General features: G+C 39.8%; 1 protein-coding gene across 2 annotated transcripts; it reads left to right on the top strand.

Moving 5' to 3' along the window:
- Positions 1 to 1,146: 1,146 nt before the first annotated feature.
- Positions 1,147 to 21,787, top strand: si:dkey-10c21.1. 2 transcript variants are annotated; one of them, XM_020530547.2, is made up of 5 exons: positions 1,147 to 1,272; positions 5,852 to 6,146; positions 11,805 to 11,981; positions 16,458 to 16,505; positions 20,298 to 21,787. In XM_020530547.2, the coding sequence occupies exons 2-5, from the start codon at positions 5,867 to 5,869 to the stop codon at positions 20,549 to 20,551; spliced, it is 759 nt and encodes a 252-aa protein (XP_020386136.2). In that variant the 5' UTR covers positions 1,147 to 1,272; positions 5,852 to 5,866; the 3' UTR covers positions 20,552 to 21,787. The 2 variants fall into 2 exon arrangements, with proteins under 2 accessions (XP_020386136.2, XP_048454974.1); XM_048599017.1 differs by lacking the exon at positions 1,147 to 1,272 and adding an exon at positions 2,045 to 2,089.
- Positions 21,788 to 22,077: the final 290 nt, after the last annotated feature.

The following is a 22,077-nucleotide window of genomic DNA, read 5'->3' as shown; positions in this document are numbered from 1 at the left end:
TTTATTTATAAATTCTGTGTCTGATACTGTCTCTCTCACTAACACCTGAAGAAGGACTGAGGTTCCGAAAACTTGTGTTTTCAAATAAACCAGTTGGACTCTAATCTGGTGTCGTGTGATTTCTGACCTTGTCCACCCTAGTCCAACACCGGCACCTCCACATTCTTGCCCCGTTAAGTAATGGTCATCGTAGAATCCCTAACAGTGTGGAAACAGGCCCTTCGGCCCAACAAGTCCACACCAATCCTCAGAGCATCCCACTCAGACCCATCCCCCTACCCTTTCGCTGTAACATATCTAACCTACACATCTCTGAACACTACAGGCAATTTAGCATGCCAATCCATCTAACCTGCACATCTTTGGACTGTGGGAGGAAACCGGAGCACCCGGAGGAAACCCATGCAGACACGGGGAGAATGTGCAAACTGCACAGAGACAGTCGCCTAAGGCTGGAATTGAACCTGGCACTGTGAGGCAGCAGTGCTAACCACTGAGCCACCATGCTGCCGTTATGGTAGTGTTAATTTGGGAAATAGTGACTGCTATTAATTTTAATATATTGTTGAATGTTCTAGCAAAGGTCTCTGTATTAAATGTCCCAGGAAATGATAGTGTAATAAGCAATGGCATAACTCATTCATACCAAAATATCCAAGCGTTTCAGCACCACGATAATAACGATGTATGCTGCAGACAATGGCAAAGGTTTCCGTAAAATGACAGCTCAGTGTAACTTGGCTCCGTGGATTCTGAATGTTGCACCTAGCAGTCCCTGTCTATCTAAAGAGTAAATCTCTTAGCACTACTGGTGTGGGACATGAACTTTCAGATGTAGGGAAACATCCTGTTACTCCAATATTCAAATTTCTGCTCCTATATGCAGTAATTTTGTAGGAAATGAAAACAGTAGAAAAAAATTAATATGAAAATAGAATGTCTATGTTAGACTACTCAGCAAGGCAGGCAAGATCAAGAAAACACAGGACAAACTTTTCAGGTGAAGTAGAAAGATTTGGAGATGCAAAGCAGAAAAAATCTGACAAAAGCTTTTAACAAAGATTCTGAAGCCAACAAAATGCACTTATAACTGTCATTTCCTTCCCTAATGTTAAGACCCTCCCTTTTCGCGACACAGGAAATAGGGTGAAAGTGAAACTTGAAACAAAGCATACCAGTACAGTGCTACTTTAAAGCACCTCATTTTCTTTGATTTGGTTCCTTATCAACAAAATAGTGGATTTATTACTGTGATAATCCTTTGAGTAAAAGGTAAGGTAATCAGATCCTATAATTCAATTGCAGGTGGCTTACAGTTGATGCCTTTATTGAATCTTGATTGTTGAGGTTATGCCTGAGAGTGAACATTGGTAGTTTGTAAATGCAGCAGGCCAGCAATAGAATGCAGTGGTTTGTACACAACACAGCAGCATGGCACATTTAGCACATGGAGCATGTGTACATGTACAGTCCCTGCTGCAGTACCAACCACATACAATGTCCTCACTGCCAGCTAGTTTGCACGTGCACAGTCAGGCTGCATGCCACCTACAATTAGGTCTGTATTACCTACTTTGTCTTTTTCCTTCTAGGTGACACAGGTTCCTGATTTAGAGGATGCTGTTGAGTTCTTGCACTGAATCTTGTACATGGTGTTCACTGCAGACATTGTGCAAAAGTGGTGATGGGAGTGAATGTTTAGGGTGGTGAGTGGGATCCTGATCAAGTGATCTACTTTTTCCTGAATGATGTCAAACTTCTTCAGTGTTTGAGCTGCACTCAACCAGGAAAATTGCCAGAATTCCAACATTCTTGAAAATAGGCCTTGGAGCTCATGAACAGCCCTTTGGGAGTCAAGAAGTTTGTTACTCACTGCAGAATTACCAGCCTCTGACCACAATATCCACACTATTTGTATGGCTGGTCCAGTTGCATTTCTGGTCAATGATGCCTCCCTCAGGATGATGATGGTTGGGGTGGGGTGTCAGCATTAAGCATCAAGGGGAAATGGGAAATGTCTGGCATTTGTCTGGCGTTTATCTTACTTCCACTTATATGTCTAATTCCGGATATCCAGGGTGTGCTCCAAGTGAGTAAGGACTGCTTCAGTATCTGAATAATACTGAACACTCTGCAGTCTTCCCCTCTTCTGATCTTATGATGGAGGAAAGTTGTTTGATGCAGCAGCAAAACATTTGGGCCTAGCACACTATCTGAAGAACTGCTAACATCAATATCTTGGAACTGAGATGGTTCCCCCCTAATAATCCAACAATTTTCCTTCGAACTAGGTATGATTCTAACTAATTTCCTCCTGATCCTCATTCAATAACTTTGCTGGGGTTCAGATGAAGGCAATCACAATCAGGTCACCTTTGAATTCAATTCATTTGTCCATGTCTGGGCAAAGACTGCAATGAGGTTTGGAACTGATGCTGCTGAAGTTGAGAATGTGAATGAGTTGATTGTGAGTATGGGCTATTTGATAGTATTGTCAATGACACCTTCCATCACATTGATGATTGAGAGTTGACTCATGGGGTGGTAAATGGATTTGTCCTTTTTTTATCATCTGGAAATGCCTAGACAATTGTCTACCCTGTCTGGAGATGCCCATATTGTAGTTGAACTAAATTAACATGGCTAGTTCTGGAGTAGAATTCTTTGGTTCTATTGCTGGAATGTTCTCAGGGCCTAAAGGCTTTGCTGAATCCAGTGCCTTCAACTCTTTCTTGATATCTTAATGTGAACTGGATTGGTTAAATTGGTGATATTGGGAACCTCAAAAGATGATCATCTTTTCAACACTTTTGGCTGAAGGTGAGTGAGGTGAGGTGGGTGATGCTGTAGTTGGTGATATTCAGCAGGATGTTTTCTGGCTCCTAGCTTGACCTGACGCCATGCGACCTCATGGGGTCTGCCATCAATCAAGATAATAACAGAGCCACTCTCTTCCTACTGTATATCGTTGTACTGCCCACCACATCTAGTGGTTCTGTCCTGCTGATAGGACATACCCAGTGACCGTGGTGTCTGAGACACCATCTGTAAGGTATGACTCTGTGAAAATGACTCTGTGAGATAGTTCTCCCAATTTTGGCAAAGCTTCCAAACCCTGGGGAGGAGGTTTTTGTGGGGTTGAGTAGACTGGGCCTGCTTTTGTTGTTTCTGTCCCCTAGTTCAATGCTATGTTGTAAGTTGGCCTTTTTCTGTTTTGACCTTACCGTAGTGGTTTGATATGAATGAACATCATGCTAGGCTTATCAGAGGACAGGTTAAGAGCCAATCACATTATTGTGACTCTGGCATCAGATTTCCATTCCCAAGAAGCATCAGTGAACCAGATGGGGTTTTATAACAATCCAGTAATTTCCTTACTATATTTTGTATGGCCCTGTAAAATTGGGTTAAATGGTAACATGACCATCACCTTCCCTTCTGTCACTGACTTCTTACCTGCAGCGAGAGGGTGGTGGAAGGCCTACTTTTATTTAACAATACAAAGCCCTTAAACAACCATCAAGGGTCAAAAGGGCCTTTCCCTGCGGCCATGTGTGGCACTTAGTCAGATAAACCCTGGTGACCACCCTGTGGGCTCAGAGCTGGGGGCTTTGGGGAATCCCAACTGATCAAACAGCCTGTGGCCCATGGAAAGTCCCCCAGTGGAAAGGGCTGCCCCATTTGAATGGCACCCACCCTGCAACCTTACGATCAACACTCCTTCATTGGCGTTAGCCTGACTGACTGCCCTCCCTCCCCAATCAGGCCAATCTGCTATCTTAACTGGCTTGCTCCATCTTGCTATCTGAGACTGCTGCAATACCAGCAGTGACCATCACTCCTGGCTGTGTTTCTGGTGCTGAAGAGCAGCCAATCCACTGCTTGCATGTTAGCCCTTTGTTGGTAGGACATCCTCTCATAAAGAACCATTAACTGCCTGATGAATTGCTGGAAGGGCTCCTTACTGGTGGCAACAGGATCCCTCCTGACTTTATAATCAGTGGATGGGGCCCACGGCTGCTGCCCTGTAAAATCCCAGCCGTGGTCTTTGAATAAAGTCATAGGTGTATCGAAGATTGAGGCCTGGAGCAGTGTCCTCAAAATAGCAGCAGCACTAAGCAGAACTTGCAACTCAAATATTTTCTTTCAAAGAATTTGAACTGCGATAACAAAATGGATGAGTGTACCATACAGTCTACTACAATTTTAGCAAAAACTTGGTGATCCACTGCCACTCTGGTCAGCTTTACTGGAATGGAATATTGCACAGACAATAATACTTTAACTGAATAAGATGAAATCTGACATTTGCAAAAGGTACTGTTGTAACTTTTACCAAAAATGTGTCATTTAACCACAAAAGTTTTGACATTTAGATTTGTGGAAATTTAATACTTCTTTCAGTCTGAAGAAATGCGTAGTCAATGATTCTAGAAGTGTAGCAAGCACTGCCTGGAAGGGTAGCTGATGTGGGAAACCACACAGTGTTCAAAAAGTGCTTGGATGAGTACTTGAAGTATCATAAGGTTTAAGGCTATGGGGCTAGTGCCAGAAAGTGGGACTAGTGTTGGTAATAGCATACTTTTAGCAGTAAGGTCTCAGTGGGCTGGACAGCCTCTTCTGTACTGTATGATTCTATGAATGTTCTTCTATAGCTGTTTTACAAATTTTATTAGAAAAGAGAATAATATCTTGTGCTGTACATCTGAAAGAACTTTTTGTTCACAATGGGAGTAGGCTTTTCAACTGTTGCTTTTGCTGTTCATGTGTGGTTACTGTGGGGCTTTCTCACAATTAAAAATGTTAACCTCAGTTAATTTTGTTTAAAGCACGGCACCTCTTCAACCTACGTGGAGCAACAGGCTGCTGGCTGAATGCTTGTAGCTGGCCTCAGGCTCTACTGTGAACATGACTGTCAGACCCAGCTATAGTCACATTCTACAGTCATCCTGGCCACAGAGCACCTGCTCAGAAAGACGTGATGGCTGACATCTACCCACAAGACATCTGCACTTGCACAGAAATCGTAGAAGGTTCACACATTATAGCTGCAGATGCTGAAAACAATAGTGCAGGCAGCATCTGTAGAGGCAGAAACAGAGATCACCAACTATAGAAGATGTTAAAGATGAGCAAATAGAGAATCAGGAAAACAGGATAGGCAAAGAATGAAAAGGAGCAGTTTGTGATGGAGTGGTAAGTAGGAGACAGCAAACAACAAACCAGCGCAAGGCAACAGGAGGTTCTAATGAGAATAGTGCAAACCAAAAAGTGGGCTCTAGAGGAGGTGTAAATAGCCACAGCCATAAGGAGAAGGTTTTTTGAAAACTATAACTGTAAATGAAGGTCAGTCAGTAGATTTCAGGGTGTAGACCACACTGCTGGCTGTGTGCTAAGTTGTATTTCCCATCCCAAGCAGCATCCATAGACTCTCCAAACCCAATTACCCTGAGGCAACCATCCTTACAGGTCGCAACCTGTACCAGCCTAAAAGAAAATGATACCAATGACCTTTAATCCATCAGGTTTGTTCCTCTCGCAGGTTCATACCTCTTACCTAGGACTTTCCCTAACTCATCAAACAAGGACAGAAGGCTGTGGAATATTTAAACATCTTTGTCCTTTACGGCTTTCCTTTCTATTCCCAGATCGATGTTTTGTTCTGTAGTTTTTTTTTGGAAAGTACTTAATAAATGTATTTTTGTGGAAGTCTGTTCATACTTGTATCTCTGTGGAAGCTGTAGTGTGTGTTATTGCTCTGCTTTTAAAGTTTCTCTGAGTCTTCTAATCCATTTCTCGATTTGGAGCATTTTAAAACATTGCAGAGATCTAATACTTGTTCCTTTTCCAGCTATAGAAAACCACAATGGAGAATATTCGAAGGTCAAAACTTAATCTTCTTGAATGGTTAACCAATGATCCAGATTTTATTCTACAAGTGGTACAAGAAGATGGTCTAATTACTCAGCGAGAGTATCAAAAACTGAAGGCAGAGAATGATCCTGAAAAAAGAATCATAAATCTTCTTGATATTGTAATTGGAAAAGGCAGTTCATCCTGTGAGCACTTCATGCGTGTTCTGCAGAAAGATAAAGTTAAAGAGACCTATCCAAAGCTGACAGAATGGCTTTCACATAGAGAACAAGGTAAATTGTGCCATCTATTATTCCAAATTTTCTTAAATTTTCCAAGTTAGACCTTAACTGTAATATGCTTGCATTTAACACTAATGTAAGTGCAGTTGTTATTCTTCAAATATTCCTACAATTCTTCATTTTTCTAGTCATTCACTTAATTTAGTTACACTAACAGTTAGACAGCCTGTTTTGCTTGTAACCTAATAAATTATGAAATTGGTTAATTAATTAATTTAAACGTAAATCTTGACTACTGTGAGGAGTTGGATGCAGTAGAAAATTCCTCTTAATTACTTGGTTTATACTGTACCTGTTGGAATAGAATATGTACTTTTTATGGTAATCAGTGCATCCTCACAAACATTCCCTGTCCATTTACCTGCATCTTGATAGATTGGGATGGTTTTGATATTAATTTAAGCTTCCTTTCCTGCTGATAAACACTATGATATATCCTACTTTCATCCAAAGCTTATCTTTGTCCTCTACTGCAATTGACTGGCAATTAATTGCCACTGGTGGTGCATTAATCCAACTCTTGCTGTTTTAATGTACTTCCACTGTGAACCGAATGGCTTCTGAAAATAAAATGAAAATCAAAATGCCTTGTGCCTGTGCTTGATGTTATAGAAAAAAAATTACAAAATTGATCATTTCTCTTTCAAGGAGGTTTCAAGTCGACCCGAGAATGTTATATTTGTGGGGTTTCTTAAAATGGAACAGAATCCAACTCAAAAAATAAATAATAAAATTTGAATTTTTTGAAATCCCTTTCTGAAAGTAATTTCGACGGAATCAAATCTTTGATATTTCTTGCTATTTGATCACCCACTGACTTAATGTCTACCTCACACTTGTCCATGTAGAATTTTTAATTAATTGTTTAAACAGCAAATAAAATGGAACCTCATGAAATCCATTCCAATCGTCATTCCAGTGCTAAATTTATTTGAGAAGTTGCACAATGGACTGAAAATAGTCAGAAGGTGAAGAAGTCATTCCACATCAATATAAATACCTTGCGTTCTAGTTTAGAGCTAGGAACAGTTTAACTATGAAACTATGAGACTATGAATAGGAAGCCTTGTGTACTTAAGTTGCACTAATCACTGGTACAGCATTTGATTTCCTCTTCCACAAAGTAATTCCCAGGTAGATCTCTGAAAGCAAAAAGGATTATCATTGATGAATTGTTCAGTGAATTCCCATTTTTGTAGCTCTAATGTTGTTATTCCTCACCTCAGCATTCAAGATGTGGCAGCTGAAATGAATACCACATTCACACAGAGCTCTAACTTGTTTAAAACAATGATTAATACTTTCATTTATCAACATGGCAGTGTCCCTTAAACACAGCTATTAAAGTCATACAGCCACAAAAAAAATTACAGGAGCATTTTTACTGAAATATGTCCCGGGACATTCTAAAATTAACACATTGTTACTGCATCAAACAGATTAGAACAGGTACAAAACAGAGGCATATTCTATCTAACATCTGAAAGGACAAAGACTCTGTTGCACTGATCGTAGCACAATTTGCATTTATAAAGAGTTTTTAATGTACCACGTGCTCCACAGGAGAATTATCAAAGAAAATTAGACACCAATCCACATAGAGTAGGACATGTGACTAAATCCCTAGAAAATTGCTAGGTTTTAAGGAGTACCTTAAAGGAGGTAAAGAGCTAATGAGCTGAGGTAGGGACAGAGTTGGGCAATGTTTCAGAGATGGAAATAAGTAGTCTTGGTTTCTGTGTTGTCAGAAGATAACCTTGGGATCAAATAAAATGCCAAGTTTGTGACCAGTCTAGTTCAGTATCAGGCATTTGCCAAGAAGAAGAATGGAAGCAATGGCAAAAGAATGAAGTTGTTTGGTGGGAACCAAAGAGGGCATGGGTTCCGTCTCTACAATATTTAACTGGAGGCCAGTTTAACTCATTCAGTACCGGGTTTTGTACAAGGACCCTCTCTGGGTAGGGACTAAGAAGAATTTGAAAAACATGGTGGTGATGGCATAGATTTAGGTGTCATAAGTGCACAGGTGGAAGCTGACACAGTGGGGTGAGTTTCCCTCAGAAAGGTGTTACTGGAGAAAGGCTTGTCAGAAGAAATGTTTCCTGGGTTCAACTTCTCGATGTGTAACTGCCTGGAAGCAGTGAGCAGTTAATTAAGTCTGTTATAGCACCAATTAACCATATTTTCCGAGTCAATGGCAGGCTGTTGGAAGTGTATCAGATACCCATTGTGTCTGTAGCTCATCTCCTCAAAGAAGGCAAGAGCCCGGTTGGAGGTCAGAGCACAATGAAATAAATATGCAAAGTGATCTTTACATCAACATATAGGTTTTATCCAACACGTTCATAATCAAATGTTTTCAAGTGAAGTTTTTCTCCATCTGATAGTTCTGGGCATTCCGATTTTTCTGTCTGTTCCAAAATAAGTAGGCATGCCCTGCAAATACCGTATATACTCCTGTAAAAGTCAATTTTTTTTGACTGTTTTTAAGGTTAAATTTATGGGGTCGACTATTACATGGATACTATTTTTGAGGGGCTGAAATTCATGCTACAGTCCAAAATACCGTAATCATTAGCAGAAGCCCAACTGATCTCTAAACGAATAAAGAGAGAAAAAAATACAACGATTTACGGTAATTACCGGATAAAAACAATAGAAACAGAAGTGAATTAGTAAGCTTTTATTTATACATACAAAAAGTGAAGTAGAAATATAATACGGCTTTAAATTACAATTACATGGTACAACTTAAATTAAACAAATTTAATTAACCTCTTAAAATTATCCTTCTTTCTACCGATTTGTGATTACCAACTGGTAAAACTTTAATATCTTACCTTCTAGTTCAGCAGGCAGGTTTAGTGCAATCTTAGTTCTCTGCTGAAATACTAAATCATGCTTTCTCATGAACCTTGTGCACCATCCGCCACTTGCCTTAAAATCTGAAATTCCATCCTTTATTGGTTTGTTTCATGCATGGATTCAGATGGCTTCACAACTAACACATTTTCCATTTTGGCGATTTTCAAGTACTCACTCAGCAACTTTTTCTCCAATTGTGGCCACTTGCTAGGTTTACCTCTGTTGGCACACTTTCATTCTGTCATTGTCTGAAGTTGGTTCAGTATCTTTCTATAGTCTCTCACAAGTTTCTCAGAAACACAAAATTCTCTTGCTGCCTCACAGTAATTTGTCTTGTCTGCAACTTCAATAACTTTTAGTTTAAACGCTGCTGTATACTTTTTTGTTTTTTCTGGAGGGCATTTTTACACAAAATGATGAAGAAACTTCAAAACCTCAACTAGGTATGTAACTGTATTCTACGAGGGGAGCTGAGCTACACACAAAGGGAGTTTGTCACCTGACTCTGACCTGATGCATCTTAAACTTTTGCGCCAAATTGGTGTGAATTGTATATCAAAACACATAATAGCACAAAAAAATTCATTTCATCATTGTAACATTTATGTACAGGATAATACCTTGACTCAGAAATATTGATCTGTTATCTGTGAAGAACTAGGGTCAAATTTTACACAAGATATATGGAAAATTCCAGATTTTTTGGCTAAAAATTGAGGGTCAACCAAATATCCAAGGATACATGTCCTATTGAAAGGACAGACAGATGGGCTGAGGGAGCGAGGTTGCCTTATTAGTAAGAAATGAAATTGAGTTGATAGCAAGAAGTGATATCGAGTCAGAAGGTATAGAATCTGTTTGGGTAGAGTTGAGGAACTGCAAAGGAAAAAAGACTTTGATGACATTTGCATACAGGCCTTCGAGCAGTAGTAGGGTGTGGAGAAGAAACTAAATCAGGAAATAGAAAAAGCATGTAAGAGAGGCTCTATTGCAATCATCATGGGGACTTCAGTATGCAGGGGAATTGAGAAAATCAGGTTGGTAGCAGATCCCAAAAAAAGGAATTCATGGAATGTCTACTAGATGTTTTTTTTTGGAGAAACTTATCGTAGAGCCCACTAGGGAACAGGCAGTTCTGGATTTGGTGATGTGTGATGAGGCAGACTTGGTTAGGGAACTTCAAGAGAAGGAACCCTCAGGGGCGGTGACCATTATATGGTAGAATTCACTCTGTAGTTTGAGAGGGAGAAGATTGAAGCAGATGTAATAGTATTACAGTTGAGTGAGGACAATCCAGAAGGCGTTTACAAGAATGATCCCAGGGATGAAGGATTTGTCAAATGAGGAGAGGTTGAGCATTTTGGGTCTGTACTCTATACAGTTGAGAAAGATGTGGGGGTATCTGATTGAAACTTACAGGATGTGGAGAGGCCTGAATAGAGTGGGCATAGAGAATATGATTCTGTCAGTAGGACAGACTAGGAACTGAGGCCATAGCCTCAGATTGAAGAGACGGCCCTTTAGAACTGAGATGAGAGTTACTTCAGCGAGGGTAGTTAATCTGTGGAACTCATTGCTGCAGAACGCTGTGGAGGTCAAGTCATTGAGTCTACTTAAGACAGAGATAGATCGGTTCTTGATTGGTAAGGGGATCAAGGGTTTTGGGGAGAAGGCAGGCGAGTGGTAGGATCATAGAATCCCTACAGTGTGGAAACAGGCCCTTCAGCCCAACAAGTCCACACCAACCCTTGGAGCATCCCACCCAGACCCATCCCCCTATAACCCACACACCCCTGAATACTACGGGCATTTAACATGGCCAATCCACCTAGCCTGCACATCTTTGGACTGTGGGAGGAAACCAGAGCACCTGGAGGAAACACACGCAGACACAGGGAGAATGTGCAAACTCCGCACAGACAGTCACCCGAGGCTGGAATCGAACCTGGGTCCCTGGTGCTGTGAGGCTGCAGTGCTAACCACTGAGCCACCGTGCCGCCCGAATGGTGTTGAGAAACAAATCAGCCATGATCGGATGGATTGAGTGGAGCAGACTTGATGGGCCAAATAGCCTAACTCTGCCCCTATATCTTATGGTCTTAAGGTATAGTAAAGATGTCTGGCTGCAATTATATAGGGCATTGGTGAGGTCACATCTGGAATATTGTGTGCAGTTTTGGTTTCCTTATCTGAGAGAGGATGTTCTTGTGAGAGAGGGAGTGCAGCGAAGGTTGACCAAATTGATTCATGGGTTGGCAGGACTGACACATGAGGAGAAATTGAGTTGACTAGGATTGTATTCACTGGAGTTTAAAAGAATGAGGGGGTAATCTCATAGAACCATGTAAAATTCTAACAGGGCTAGGCAGGTTAGATGCAGGAAGGATCTTCTCAATTAAGGGGCAGTCCAGAACTAGGGGTAGTAGTTTAAGGAAAAGGGGCAAGGCTTTTAGGGCTGAGATGAGGAGAATTTTTGTCACCCAGAGAGTGGTGAGCGCAGAGAATTCACTACAGAAAGTAGTTGAGGCCAAAACAGTATGTTTTCAAGAAGGAGGTTTGCTAGCAGAATCAAGGGATATGAGCAGGATTAGTGTATAGACTTCGATGATCAGCCATGATCATAATGAATGGTGCAGCAGGTTTGAGGGATTGAATGTCTAATCCTGCTCCTATCTTCAATCTTTCTATGTTTCTGTAAAGTCGTTCCATTACAATTAATGCGCTGAATAACTAAAATTAAATTCTATTTAAAATTTCTCATTGTTTCCTGTTAATTTTCTGCAGTGATTAAGCTTAGTGGACAACATATTATCAACGCTGATGTTCATGCTGCTGGAGGTTCCTTTGTTGTGTGTCCCATAATCCAAACTGATCAACATTTGAGTACCTCAAGTGTCAGCATACCTTTGAATATTGGTTCACCCAGGAATGACAGGAGTCTGCCAAACAGTCTGACTTCAGGTAAATAATTAGCAGACATCTGTGCTATAAATAAATATCTGTTAATTGTTTATTTTTGTGCAGTGTCCTGCATTGCTCATGATGGTACTTTGGTAACATCTTGCTTAGGAGATTTTTTTTAATAACCTGAATGGCAAAACTAGTCTACTTTGATGTCTGTAGCCAATCATTACTTCTGATTGGGCTCCCTTTCAAAATGGTTGGAAAGATTGTTTTGCGACTTACTTTAGTCAAAATAGAGCATTTCAAATAAACCTGATTACATCTCATCTAACATTCATAGAGAAGGAAAGTAAATTATCACCACCTATGCAATGCGAAAACTCAATAAGCCCAGGCTTAGAAAAATGACCTCTCAATGTTGACTTCTTGTGCTGAATTGTCCACAATAGAGGCTGATCTGGACAACCTGCACAATTTAACATCTGTTTCCACTGGTTTGTGACTGGTAAATATTAAAAGTTGGTGGAGGAGGATTTGACAGCTGTATTCCAAGATTATACTAGTGTTCCATCATAAAGCTTATATGATTGTTCTGGACTCTCTGAAATTAAAGATAAAAATTTATGCACTCTACTTTGAACATCCCACTGAGTTAAAAAAAATGAAATCCAATTCCTATTACTGATTTTGTTTGCAGTTAGTACAACAAAAATATAATGTAATACATTTCAAAAGTATATATAAATATATAACATTTAAACCACTTTCTCTTTAATAAATAATGATGAATGTGGTCTGTAAAAAAAGAAATTGTTTCAAGAAAAATGTTTACATTTTCATAATCCAATGTTTGTTGTGCATGCTGCCACCAATATCTTCTAGCTGTAGCTTCTTCAAGGGCCGGCGAGATCTACTGGGATAGGGAGAGCCACCTTCTAATCTAATGAGAAGAATCTCTTGTAATTAACAAGATATAATTTATTGCATCTCCTCAACTATTTACGTGTTATGTGTAAATGGCATGTATTATTACAGAGAATGTTAGGACTTCTTCAAGATCTTAGTCTTCCCTCCAGTCCTCATGCCATTTTCACAGTGGTTAATGCTTGTGGCATTCAGTCAGACTCTTTTATATCTCCCCCAGAATTATTTTTCTTATTGCTTTATCGTTATAGATTTATTTGTATAAATAGACTTACCACCAATGCATCTTCCTACCTCCAATTGGAGTCATAGAATTATACTGCATGGAAACAGACCCTTCGGTCCAACCAGTCCATCCCGATCATAATCCCAAACTAAATTAATCCCACCTGCCTGCACTTGGCCCATATCCCTCCAAACATTTTTTATTAATGTTCTTATCCAAACATCTTTTAAACATTGTAACTGTGCCCACATCCACCACTTCCTCTGGAAGTTCATTCTGCACATGACCACTATTTGTGTAAAACAATTTGCCCTTTAAGTCTCTTTCAAATCTTTCTCCTCTCACCTTAAAAATATGCCCCTTAATCTTGAAATCACCCACTCAAGAGAAAAGACACCTGCCATTCACCCTATTTATACCCCTCATGATTTTATAAATCTCTATAAGATCACACCTCAACTTCCTAAGCTCCAGTGAAAAAACTCCCATCCTATCCAGTCTCTCCATATAACTCAAACCCTCGAATCCCAGCAACCTCCTGTTAAATCTTTTCCAAACCCTCTCCAGCTTAATAATATCCTTCCTGTAACAGGGTGACCAGAACTGAACACAGTATTCCAGAAGAAGCCTCACCAATGTCCTGAACAATCTCAACGTGACATCCCAACTCCTATACTCAAAGGTCTGAGCAATGAAGACTCTGCCTACATGTGACACGAACTTTAAAGAGTTATGTGCCTGAACCTCTAGATCTCTCTGTTCTACACCACTATCCAAGGCCCTAATTTTATTTGTATAAGTCCTGCCCTTGTTTGTTTTACCAATACCTCACATTTATCCAAATTAAACTCCGTCTGCTACTCCTCAGCCCATTGACCCAATTGATCAAGATCTCTTTGTAATCTTAGATAACATCGTTCACTGTCCATTATACCACCAGTCTTTGTTTAATCCGCGAATTTACTAACCATGCCTTCTTATATTCTCATTTAAATCATTTACATAAATTCTTTGTCTTTACAAATTCAAATGACTAGGAGCCTTCATTATTCTTCTTGAACGTGTTTTTTTTTGAACTTGGAAGAAATGGTAGTTTGTTGGGTAGAAGATAATTGTATTTTACTTCTTCCTTATGTTCTTTCTAAACTGAAGGAGCTTAATTTCTTGGATTTTTTACACAGAGGACATTGTCGCTGCTAGAGTAGGTGATTTTTCTTTGCAATGTCCTGAATCTTCAGATAGTGCTGGCCTCTTCTTAGTGGGGGCTTTCGTTGAGCTGGATGTGCCAGCTGTGCAATCTGTGTCAGTTGATTTTTGTTCTCAGAGTCTGCCATTGGATCTGTCCTGGAGTGGGCAGAGCTATTACTTTAACTTGCTGATTAGTTTGGATTTTCTCATCCAACCTCAGTGATTGAACTATTGGTGAAACCAATTTCTTCACTTCCTCAATTTCATTACTTGAAGATTAATTCTTGTGTTATGTAATGTTTGTTATCATGGTCGAGGATTCTTCTTACGAAGGTAGGGAGGTCAGATATTAGACTTATCTCTTCATAGCGATTTCAGATGTGATTTGAAGTTGCCAAAACTACTTGTTGATTGTGTTGTGTTGCAATCTGACTTACTTCAGTTACAGTTTTCTCAATTATCTCCAGTGGGGTATACTGTTCATTGTCTGCTCCTTTCCCTGAGTTTCCTCACAAACCTAGTTGCCTCCCTTTAGGAGTCTGAACTTCCTCCAGTGATGCATCACTGAAATGAAATATTTCTGACATATGAACTTGCACTTTTATGATCTTACTGGCTGATTCTTGCTTTTCAAGGCTTTAATGAAGAATCTTCCACATCTTCCACATTTCACAAAAGTTTGCCTAAATATCTTGGTTAGATCAGAGCTGCTCATGCCTCTAATTTGCCCAACAACTATCTGCTTTTAATTAGTATGCTCATAATGTCCCTGATATTCTGATACCAGATTACACGTTTCTGCCTTAGCCCCGTTATTTCAGTTTTGTCTAACCATGCCTCATGACATTTGGGTGGTATGGTACTGACATAGAATCTGAGCTGTTACTTGTTTTTAAATTGTTGTCCTTCCAAACTGACTTACTGTACTGCGTAAAGTGTCCCCTTTAGATCAAGACTTTTTTCTTTTGACTCACACAACCATGTTGTGGGCAGCACGGTGGCTCAGTGGTTAGTACTGCTGCCTCACAGTGCCAGGGCCCCGGGTTCGATTCCACCGTTGGGTGACTCTCTGTGTGGAGTTTGCACATTCTCCCTGTGTCTGCGTGGGTTTCCTCTGGGTGCTCCAGTTTCCTCTCACGGTCCAAAGATGTGCAGGCTAGGTGGATTGGCCATGCTAAATTGCTCATAGTGTTCAGGGATGTGTAGATTAGGGGATGCGTCTGGGTGGGATGCTCTGAGGGTCGGTGTGGACTTGTTGGGCTGAAGGGCCTGTTTCCACACTGTAGGGATTCTATTCTATTCTATACAACCTCCAATGTCTGTTTGCTTACCAGCTGATCTTGGACTCAGGACCTGACTTGAATTGCAACCTGTATCTCTGCCTTGGAGCAGCAGATTCTTTTGGTTATAGCATGTCTCTTAGCCAGTCTGAAATGCTTTCTGCAGTCCTTCGAAGTATTCTTCAGTGTTGAATGTTGTCACAGGATTTTCTACTTGAGGGTTCATCAGACCTTCAGATCTCTATGGATGATCTTCACAGAGTTGCCCACTATACTGAATGTGTACACACCTCAGTCTTCATATTTCCTTCAGTTCATAACTGCTGACCATCATGTTGCTTGGTCAAACTAAAGCAAATCTTCTGATCTCCATTGTTGCTCACCCTTGTGTATGTGTCGTCACCAATATGTCCAAGGTATACATTCTTTAAAAGCCTGGATAGTCTAGTGGGATGAGGATATCTACCTTCTAGTATAACTAAAAAGAATCTCCGACAGTAAAACATGGATATGATTTATTGTATCTCTGCAACTATTTACATGGTAGAAGAATACAGTATGCACTCTTACAGACACTTTTAGGTGGACCTGGTCCTATATCTGATTCTTCAAGATCCTGAGTTAGTTTGTTCACATGACATAGTAGGTTGTGCTTATGGCACAAAATCAGTGTTGAACCTTTCAGATCCATGTACAACAATATCCTTCCCCCTCACGTATTGCAATTAATCAAAACTGTTATAATCTAAACTATTTTAAGACTGACATTACGCACTATGAAATATTTTGGTAACTACAGACAAGAAGTGTGACCTTTTACAAATAATTTGCTGAAAGAATGAAATATTTATTATATATGTAATTAACTAAAATCGTCAAGAGTCTAAAATGTTTAAAATAATATCTTGTTTACAGGTTCCACAAAGGAAATAAGTGTCAAAGAGTTGGAGGATAAAGTAGCAGGTAATTAATTTTACTGTTGAATTAAAACAGGTAGAAGATGTGACAGATACGGCATAATGGAGGGTTGCTAATCCTCCAGGTTTGAGCTGAGGACCCCAAGCCTCAATAGTTAATCTCTCAAACATTGCTGTGAGCAAGCCAGAAAAAAGTACATTTGGCATTTTAAAAAAATGTGGGCGGTATTTCAATTTTCTTAAAACACTTTTGCTAACTATTTGTGTAGAAAAACTAGTAACAGGAATTAAAAGGGTGTTTTTCTAGACATAGAGGTTGGAGCAGCAGGTTATGTGTTGAAGCTTTAATCAGTCTTGCAAGTCCTATATCATTGATGTATGTCAATAACAAATATTGGAACATTGTATTCTGTACACAGACACTCAATCATGTGGTGTTTCAGACAACCTTAACCACATCTTCTACATTTGACTGTTTTTTTTCCAAACCACGTAATAATGACAGGATTAAAACATCCTGCAAAGTTTTAGTTGAAATATTGGACTGACTGAACAGAATTTACCTGAACCAGAAGTGTGAGAACTTTTTTGGTTGACTCACGTATTCATTCCTGCCATTTGGCTCCAATAACAAATGGGAGAAGTTACATCCCTTTCAGGCAGGTGAGATGGCAGGAGTTTTCACTGGCTGCATTTTGTGTACATTTACAAAGGAAACCCTAACACTTATCTCCAGTGAAAGTTGCCGAACCTCTTGCTGAGCAGTTGAACCTGTCTATTTTGATACAGAAATTCACTGCTGTTAGAATTCAAGGCCAAAGTCTGCCTGACAATGAAGATGACAGACGGCTTTTAGTTTCAGTCAGCCAGTGGAGATTCTTTCAATGTTGCCCTCAACAACGTGTAAAGCATACAGTTGGGCCACTGAAGGATAGAAAAAAAATTTATGTGATGAAACCTATTTTGTGTTGCCAAAACTCGGAACTAGCTCAGGAAATTGGTTAGCTGCAAATTTGCTACCGATACTATTGAAGCACCACACTAGCCTATGTATTGGTTACATTGTCAAAAATTACACAACACCAGGTTATAGTCCAACAGGTTTCTTTGAAATCACAAGTTTTCGGAGGTGATGTCAGCACTCGGAAAGCTTGTGATTTCAAATAAACCTGTTGGACTATAACCCGGTGTCATGTGACTTCTGACTTTGTCCACCCCAATCCAACACTGGCATCTCCACATCTTAATTACATTGCAAACCTGAGCCTTTTTAATCCCAAGCAGTCCCTTGTGGTTTGATGGAGGGCTGTGAGCTGCACTCGTGATCCTCATAGGGTTGCTACCCTCACTGCCCATTTCCCCCAGTCAACCTTCAATTGTCCTGTTCAACATAACAGCTGGATCACATGCACAGAATCCCAAACAGCTACTAAATTGTTGACTATCCAGAAAATACTATTAAAGCACATCTGTGTTGAATTATGGCAAAAAAAAAATCATTGCAGTTAAAACAAACTTTTTCTGAACTTGCTTTGCTTGAGTTCAAAAAAGAATTAGGTAATGAAAAGCAAGATGTCAAAATAATAAACTGATTAGCCCTAAACTTCAATTAATTCAAGTACTTCCCTGACACAGAACTTGCTGCTTTTAAAATTCCAATGCTTTGGCCCTTGGTTCTCACAGGGCACTGTTATCAAATTAAATAAAAAAAACAAAGTACTATAGATTTTAGAAATTTGAAATAAAAGCAGAAAATTCTGGCTAGCTCAGCAGGTCAGTATTCTCTGCTGCAGCCTCAGTAAATTAAAACGTTTTTGATCCAGACGTAATATGCACCTTTTTCAAACTACTTCAAAATAAAAACTGAAGGGTTGTCTTTTAATTCATATCAATGTAAGAATTAGGTACAGAAGGACACCCTTCAGCCTCGTGAACCTGCTCCACAATTCAATACGACCACATTTACTCGGTTTGTGTTTCGAATTCCAGCTTTCTACCTATTTCCGGTCTCCCATGACCCCTTGCCTATTAAGAGTCCTAAACTAAACTAGTCCACTAAACTAAAGAACTGTGGATGCTAGAAATATGAAACAAAAACAGAAAATGCTGGAGAAGCTCAGCAGGTCTGACAGCATCTGTAGAGAGAAAGCACAGTTAACTTTATGTGTCTTCTTTCGAACTTTTGGAGTCTATGCACCTTTGTCTTTAAAATGATTTAATCATTCTGCCTCCGCCGCCTTGTGAGGCAAGAAGTTCCGATAACTCTCTGGACAGAACATCTCCTCATCTTTATCCTAAAAAGGCAAACACTAATTTTAACTCCGTGCTCTCTCATTCTGACTGACCCTTAAGTAGAATCTTCCTTTCCACATCAACCTTCCAAGACTGTTCAGGATCTTAGACATTTCAATCAAATCCAGTGGAAACAAGGCTAACCTGTTTGTGAAGGCTAACCATTTCTGAAGAAGAGTCTAGGCCCGAAACGTCAGCCTTCCTGCTCCTCTGATGCTGCTTGGCCTGCTGTGTTCATCCAGCTCTACACCTTGTTATCTCTTAACCTGTTTGCGCAGTCCTCATAAGATAACCCACTCATGCTGGGTCTCAACTTAATGAACCTCCACTTAACCACCTCCAATGCATATTCTATTCTTCCTTAAATAAGGAGACCAAAATTGCACATTGTATTAAGATGTGATTTCACTAATGCCTTGTGCATCTGATGCATAACATCCTTACTTCTGTAATAAAGCAGCAAATGCTAAACAAGATCAACAGGTCTGGCAGCGCCTGTGGAAATTTGAGTCCAATTTGGCTCTTTGTTATTCCAAAACATTAACTCTGTTTCCATCTCCACAGATCCTGCCAGACCTACTGAGTTTCTCTAGCAGTTTGTTTTTATTTCAGATCTCTGCAGTACGTTGCTTTTATCCTCACTTTTATTTCAATTCCTCATATAATGAAGGATAGCAATCCCCATTCACCTTCTTGATTCCTTGATATCCTCGCAGACTAATTTCTTGAGGCGCATGCACTAGAACATCTAAATCCCACTGTACCTTGGAATTCTGCAATCGTTCTCCATTTAAGTAATACTCTGCCTCGTTGTTCTTTTTGCTAAAGTGAACATTTTCACATTTTCTCACATTATACTCTGTCTGCCCACCTATTCAACCTAAATTGTAAAATATTGAGGCCCCAGCACAGACACCTATGGGAGTCCATTCACTGCATTCAGCCAATCAAGCAAAGACCCATATATACACACTCTTGTTTTCAGCCAGCCAATCTTCAATCCATACCAATATAGTACCCCCATGCCATGGTTTTCTGCAGTTACCTTTGATGTGGCACTCCTTTAAAGTCCCTTCTTGAAATGCAAGAGTAGGACGTGAAGTAGCTCCCATTTGATGAAACCATGCTGATTCTTCTCAATTACCTTGAGAATTTCTGCATGCACAGCTATAACTTCCTTAGTGACCAAATCTATCACCTTCTGCATGACTGATGTCAAGTCTAACTGGCCCATTGTTTCCCTTCTTCTGCCTCCCTCCCTCCTTGAATAGTGCAGTATGTTTGCTATTTTCCATTCCAACGGAATCTTTTCTAAATCAAGGGAATTTATTGATGGATTCATTTAGTGAGATAAGATTACATTGGTTTTTCCAATCACACAAAATAAGTTTTCATTATTTTCCACCTTCTGGACATAGGAATCACAATTTGTCAAAACAAACTTTCAGCTATTTTTTTCAACTAGGGAAAATGGTTTGTGTAAGTCTCACATTTGGGCATGGCATTACTGACTCCTTTTGTTTGTGTCCATTTTCTGTAACAACAGATAAGAAATCATTTCTGATCTTGAACTGGAGTAATCTTGTTCAGAAAGTAAAAAATGTCGATGAACTTGCCGATCAAATGATGGGATACGGCCTCACTAATGAAATGTATTCTGAAATCTTGAGCTGCAGAACATCTCAGGAGAAGATGAGGAAACTTCTACAATACTCAACAACGACTGATGTGGTTTCAGGGCATCTGTTTACAGCATTGTGCACGTTGCATAATTATGTCATACAAGAGCTAATTCAATAAGACTAACATACACTGTCTGAGATTATTCCTTACTTTATCTAGCTAAAATGTGGCTTGGTTTTAACTGTGTTTGAGTCCTAAATTGTAAAAACTGCATTCAAAATTCAGGGCTATAATCTTTATGTAAGTATTAAAAGTAGAATGGGCAGATGCCATTAAGCTGGGTCTCCACCTGTAATACATTCCATCCCCTCGTCATGCATGGTCCTGGGGTCTTGCTTCCTCATGTATACACATGGCATTTTGTATTCAGACCAGACCCCCTGCAAAGTATTGTAAGGAGATAGCCTAGACCCTAACTTTTAGATTTATTTAAAGGCAAATGTAAGGCACTGTGTTTCAGATGTGATTTGATTGGTCCACCACTAGGCTTTTGTGAAAAAAAAACCTTATTCTTACAACACAGCTAAAATACAAAAGAAAGAAAAGAATTGGAATAACTTTAACTCTATTGAAATACTTAACAAGATAATGTGTGATTTAACCACTAATCATTAACTGTTCCAATATAGGCAGCATCCCACAAAACTCAGCTTTTGGTAAAAACGCAATTCAGCAAAACAGTTATGGATCTCACGTACTGTTTCTCTCCAGTCTAGAAAAAAGAAACAATCTGCCTCGTTTGATTTTTAAGACGAAACCTCGCTTTCTAAGACTACGTGCTAGCAGCCAGGAACTCAAGCTTTTAGCTCAGCAGCTAGCAGAAACTTTTTCACTAACGGAAAGCAAAACTAAAGTCCTTCCTGGGCCTGAGAGAGCCCTGACCCCACCCACTCATGATTTTTTGTCTTTATTAACAAAAAAGGGATAACTCCAAGCTGTTTACCAACTGCATTTCTGAAGGAGACATTATGTCACCACTGTGGCAACATCCTTCTGCAAGAGAAACTGCTCAGAACACAGCTCTCTTATAGACCACTGTCTCATCACAGTTTCCATACGGGAGTTGTAAAACAGCATCATGTGAACTATTGCCAGATTTCCTCTGGCTATCCCCGTGTGAAATGTGGACTTGGCAAAGACTATGAAAATTGACATGTACACCTTGCTCCTGGTCAGCAAAGGCACCTCAGAGGGCTATTTCTGGTTATGCCTATGCTTTAAAAAAAATGCCTGTTAGACATCGGGGTTGGAGGAAAATGTACAGTGGTGTATTAGTTGACCATGCAGGAATGAAGGAATGCATGGAAAGGAACTGCTGTTGCTTGATATATGAAATAAAAAGGGATTTATCAATCTGCTGATCTTGCTTTCCCAGGTGAACTAATGTGTTTGACACTGCAGCCTATCATCAATGTAATGTCAATGACATTAGCTGTGCCTTGACAGTTCCTATTGTCATCTCTTTCCATGTAAAGCTACAGCAATGGAACCAGCACTACCCAATATCACATGCCATAACTTGCCCTTTCCCTGCAAAAAATGGAAATCGACGTGCACCAGTGGAATGATGGGAGTCCACTTTTACTGCTCCTTATTTGGTGCACACTGAGAGGAAAACAGAATACGTTTCAGGAGAAGTGTTC

The sequence above is a fragment of the Rhincodon typus genome, chromosome 7 (genome assembly GCF_021869965.1).
Source record: "Rhincodon typus isolate 14 chromosome 7, sRhiTyp1.1, whole genome shotgun sequence".
In the NCBI taxonomy this organism is placed as follows: Eukaryota; Metazoa; Chordata; class Chondrichthyes; order Orectolobiformes; family Rhincodontidae; genus Rhincodon; species Rhincodon typus.
This window is presented reverse-complemented; position numbering and strand designations above follow the sequence as displayed.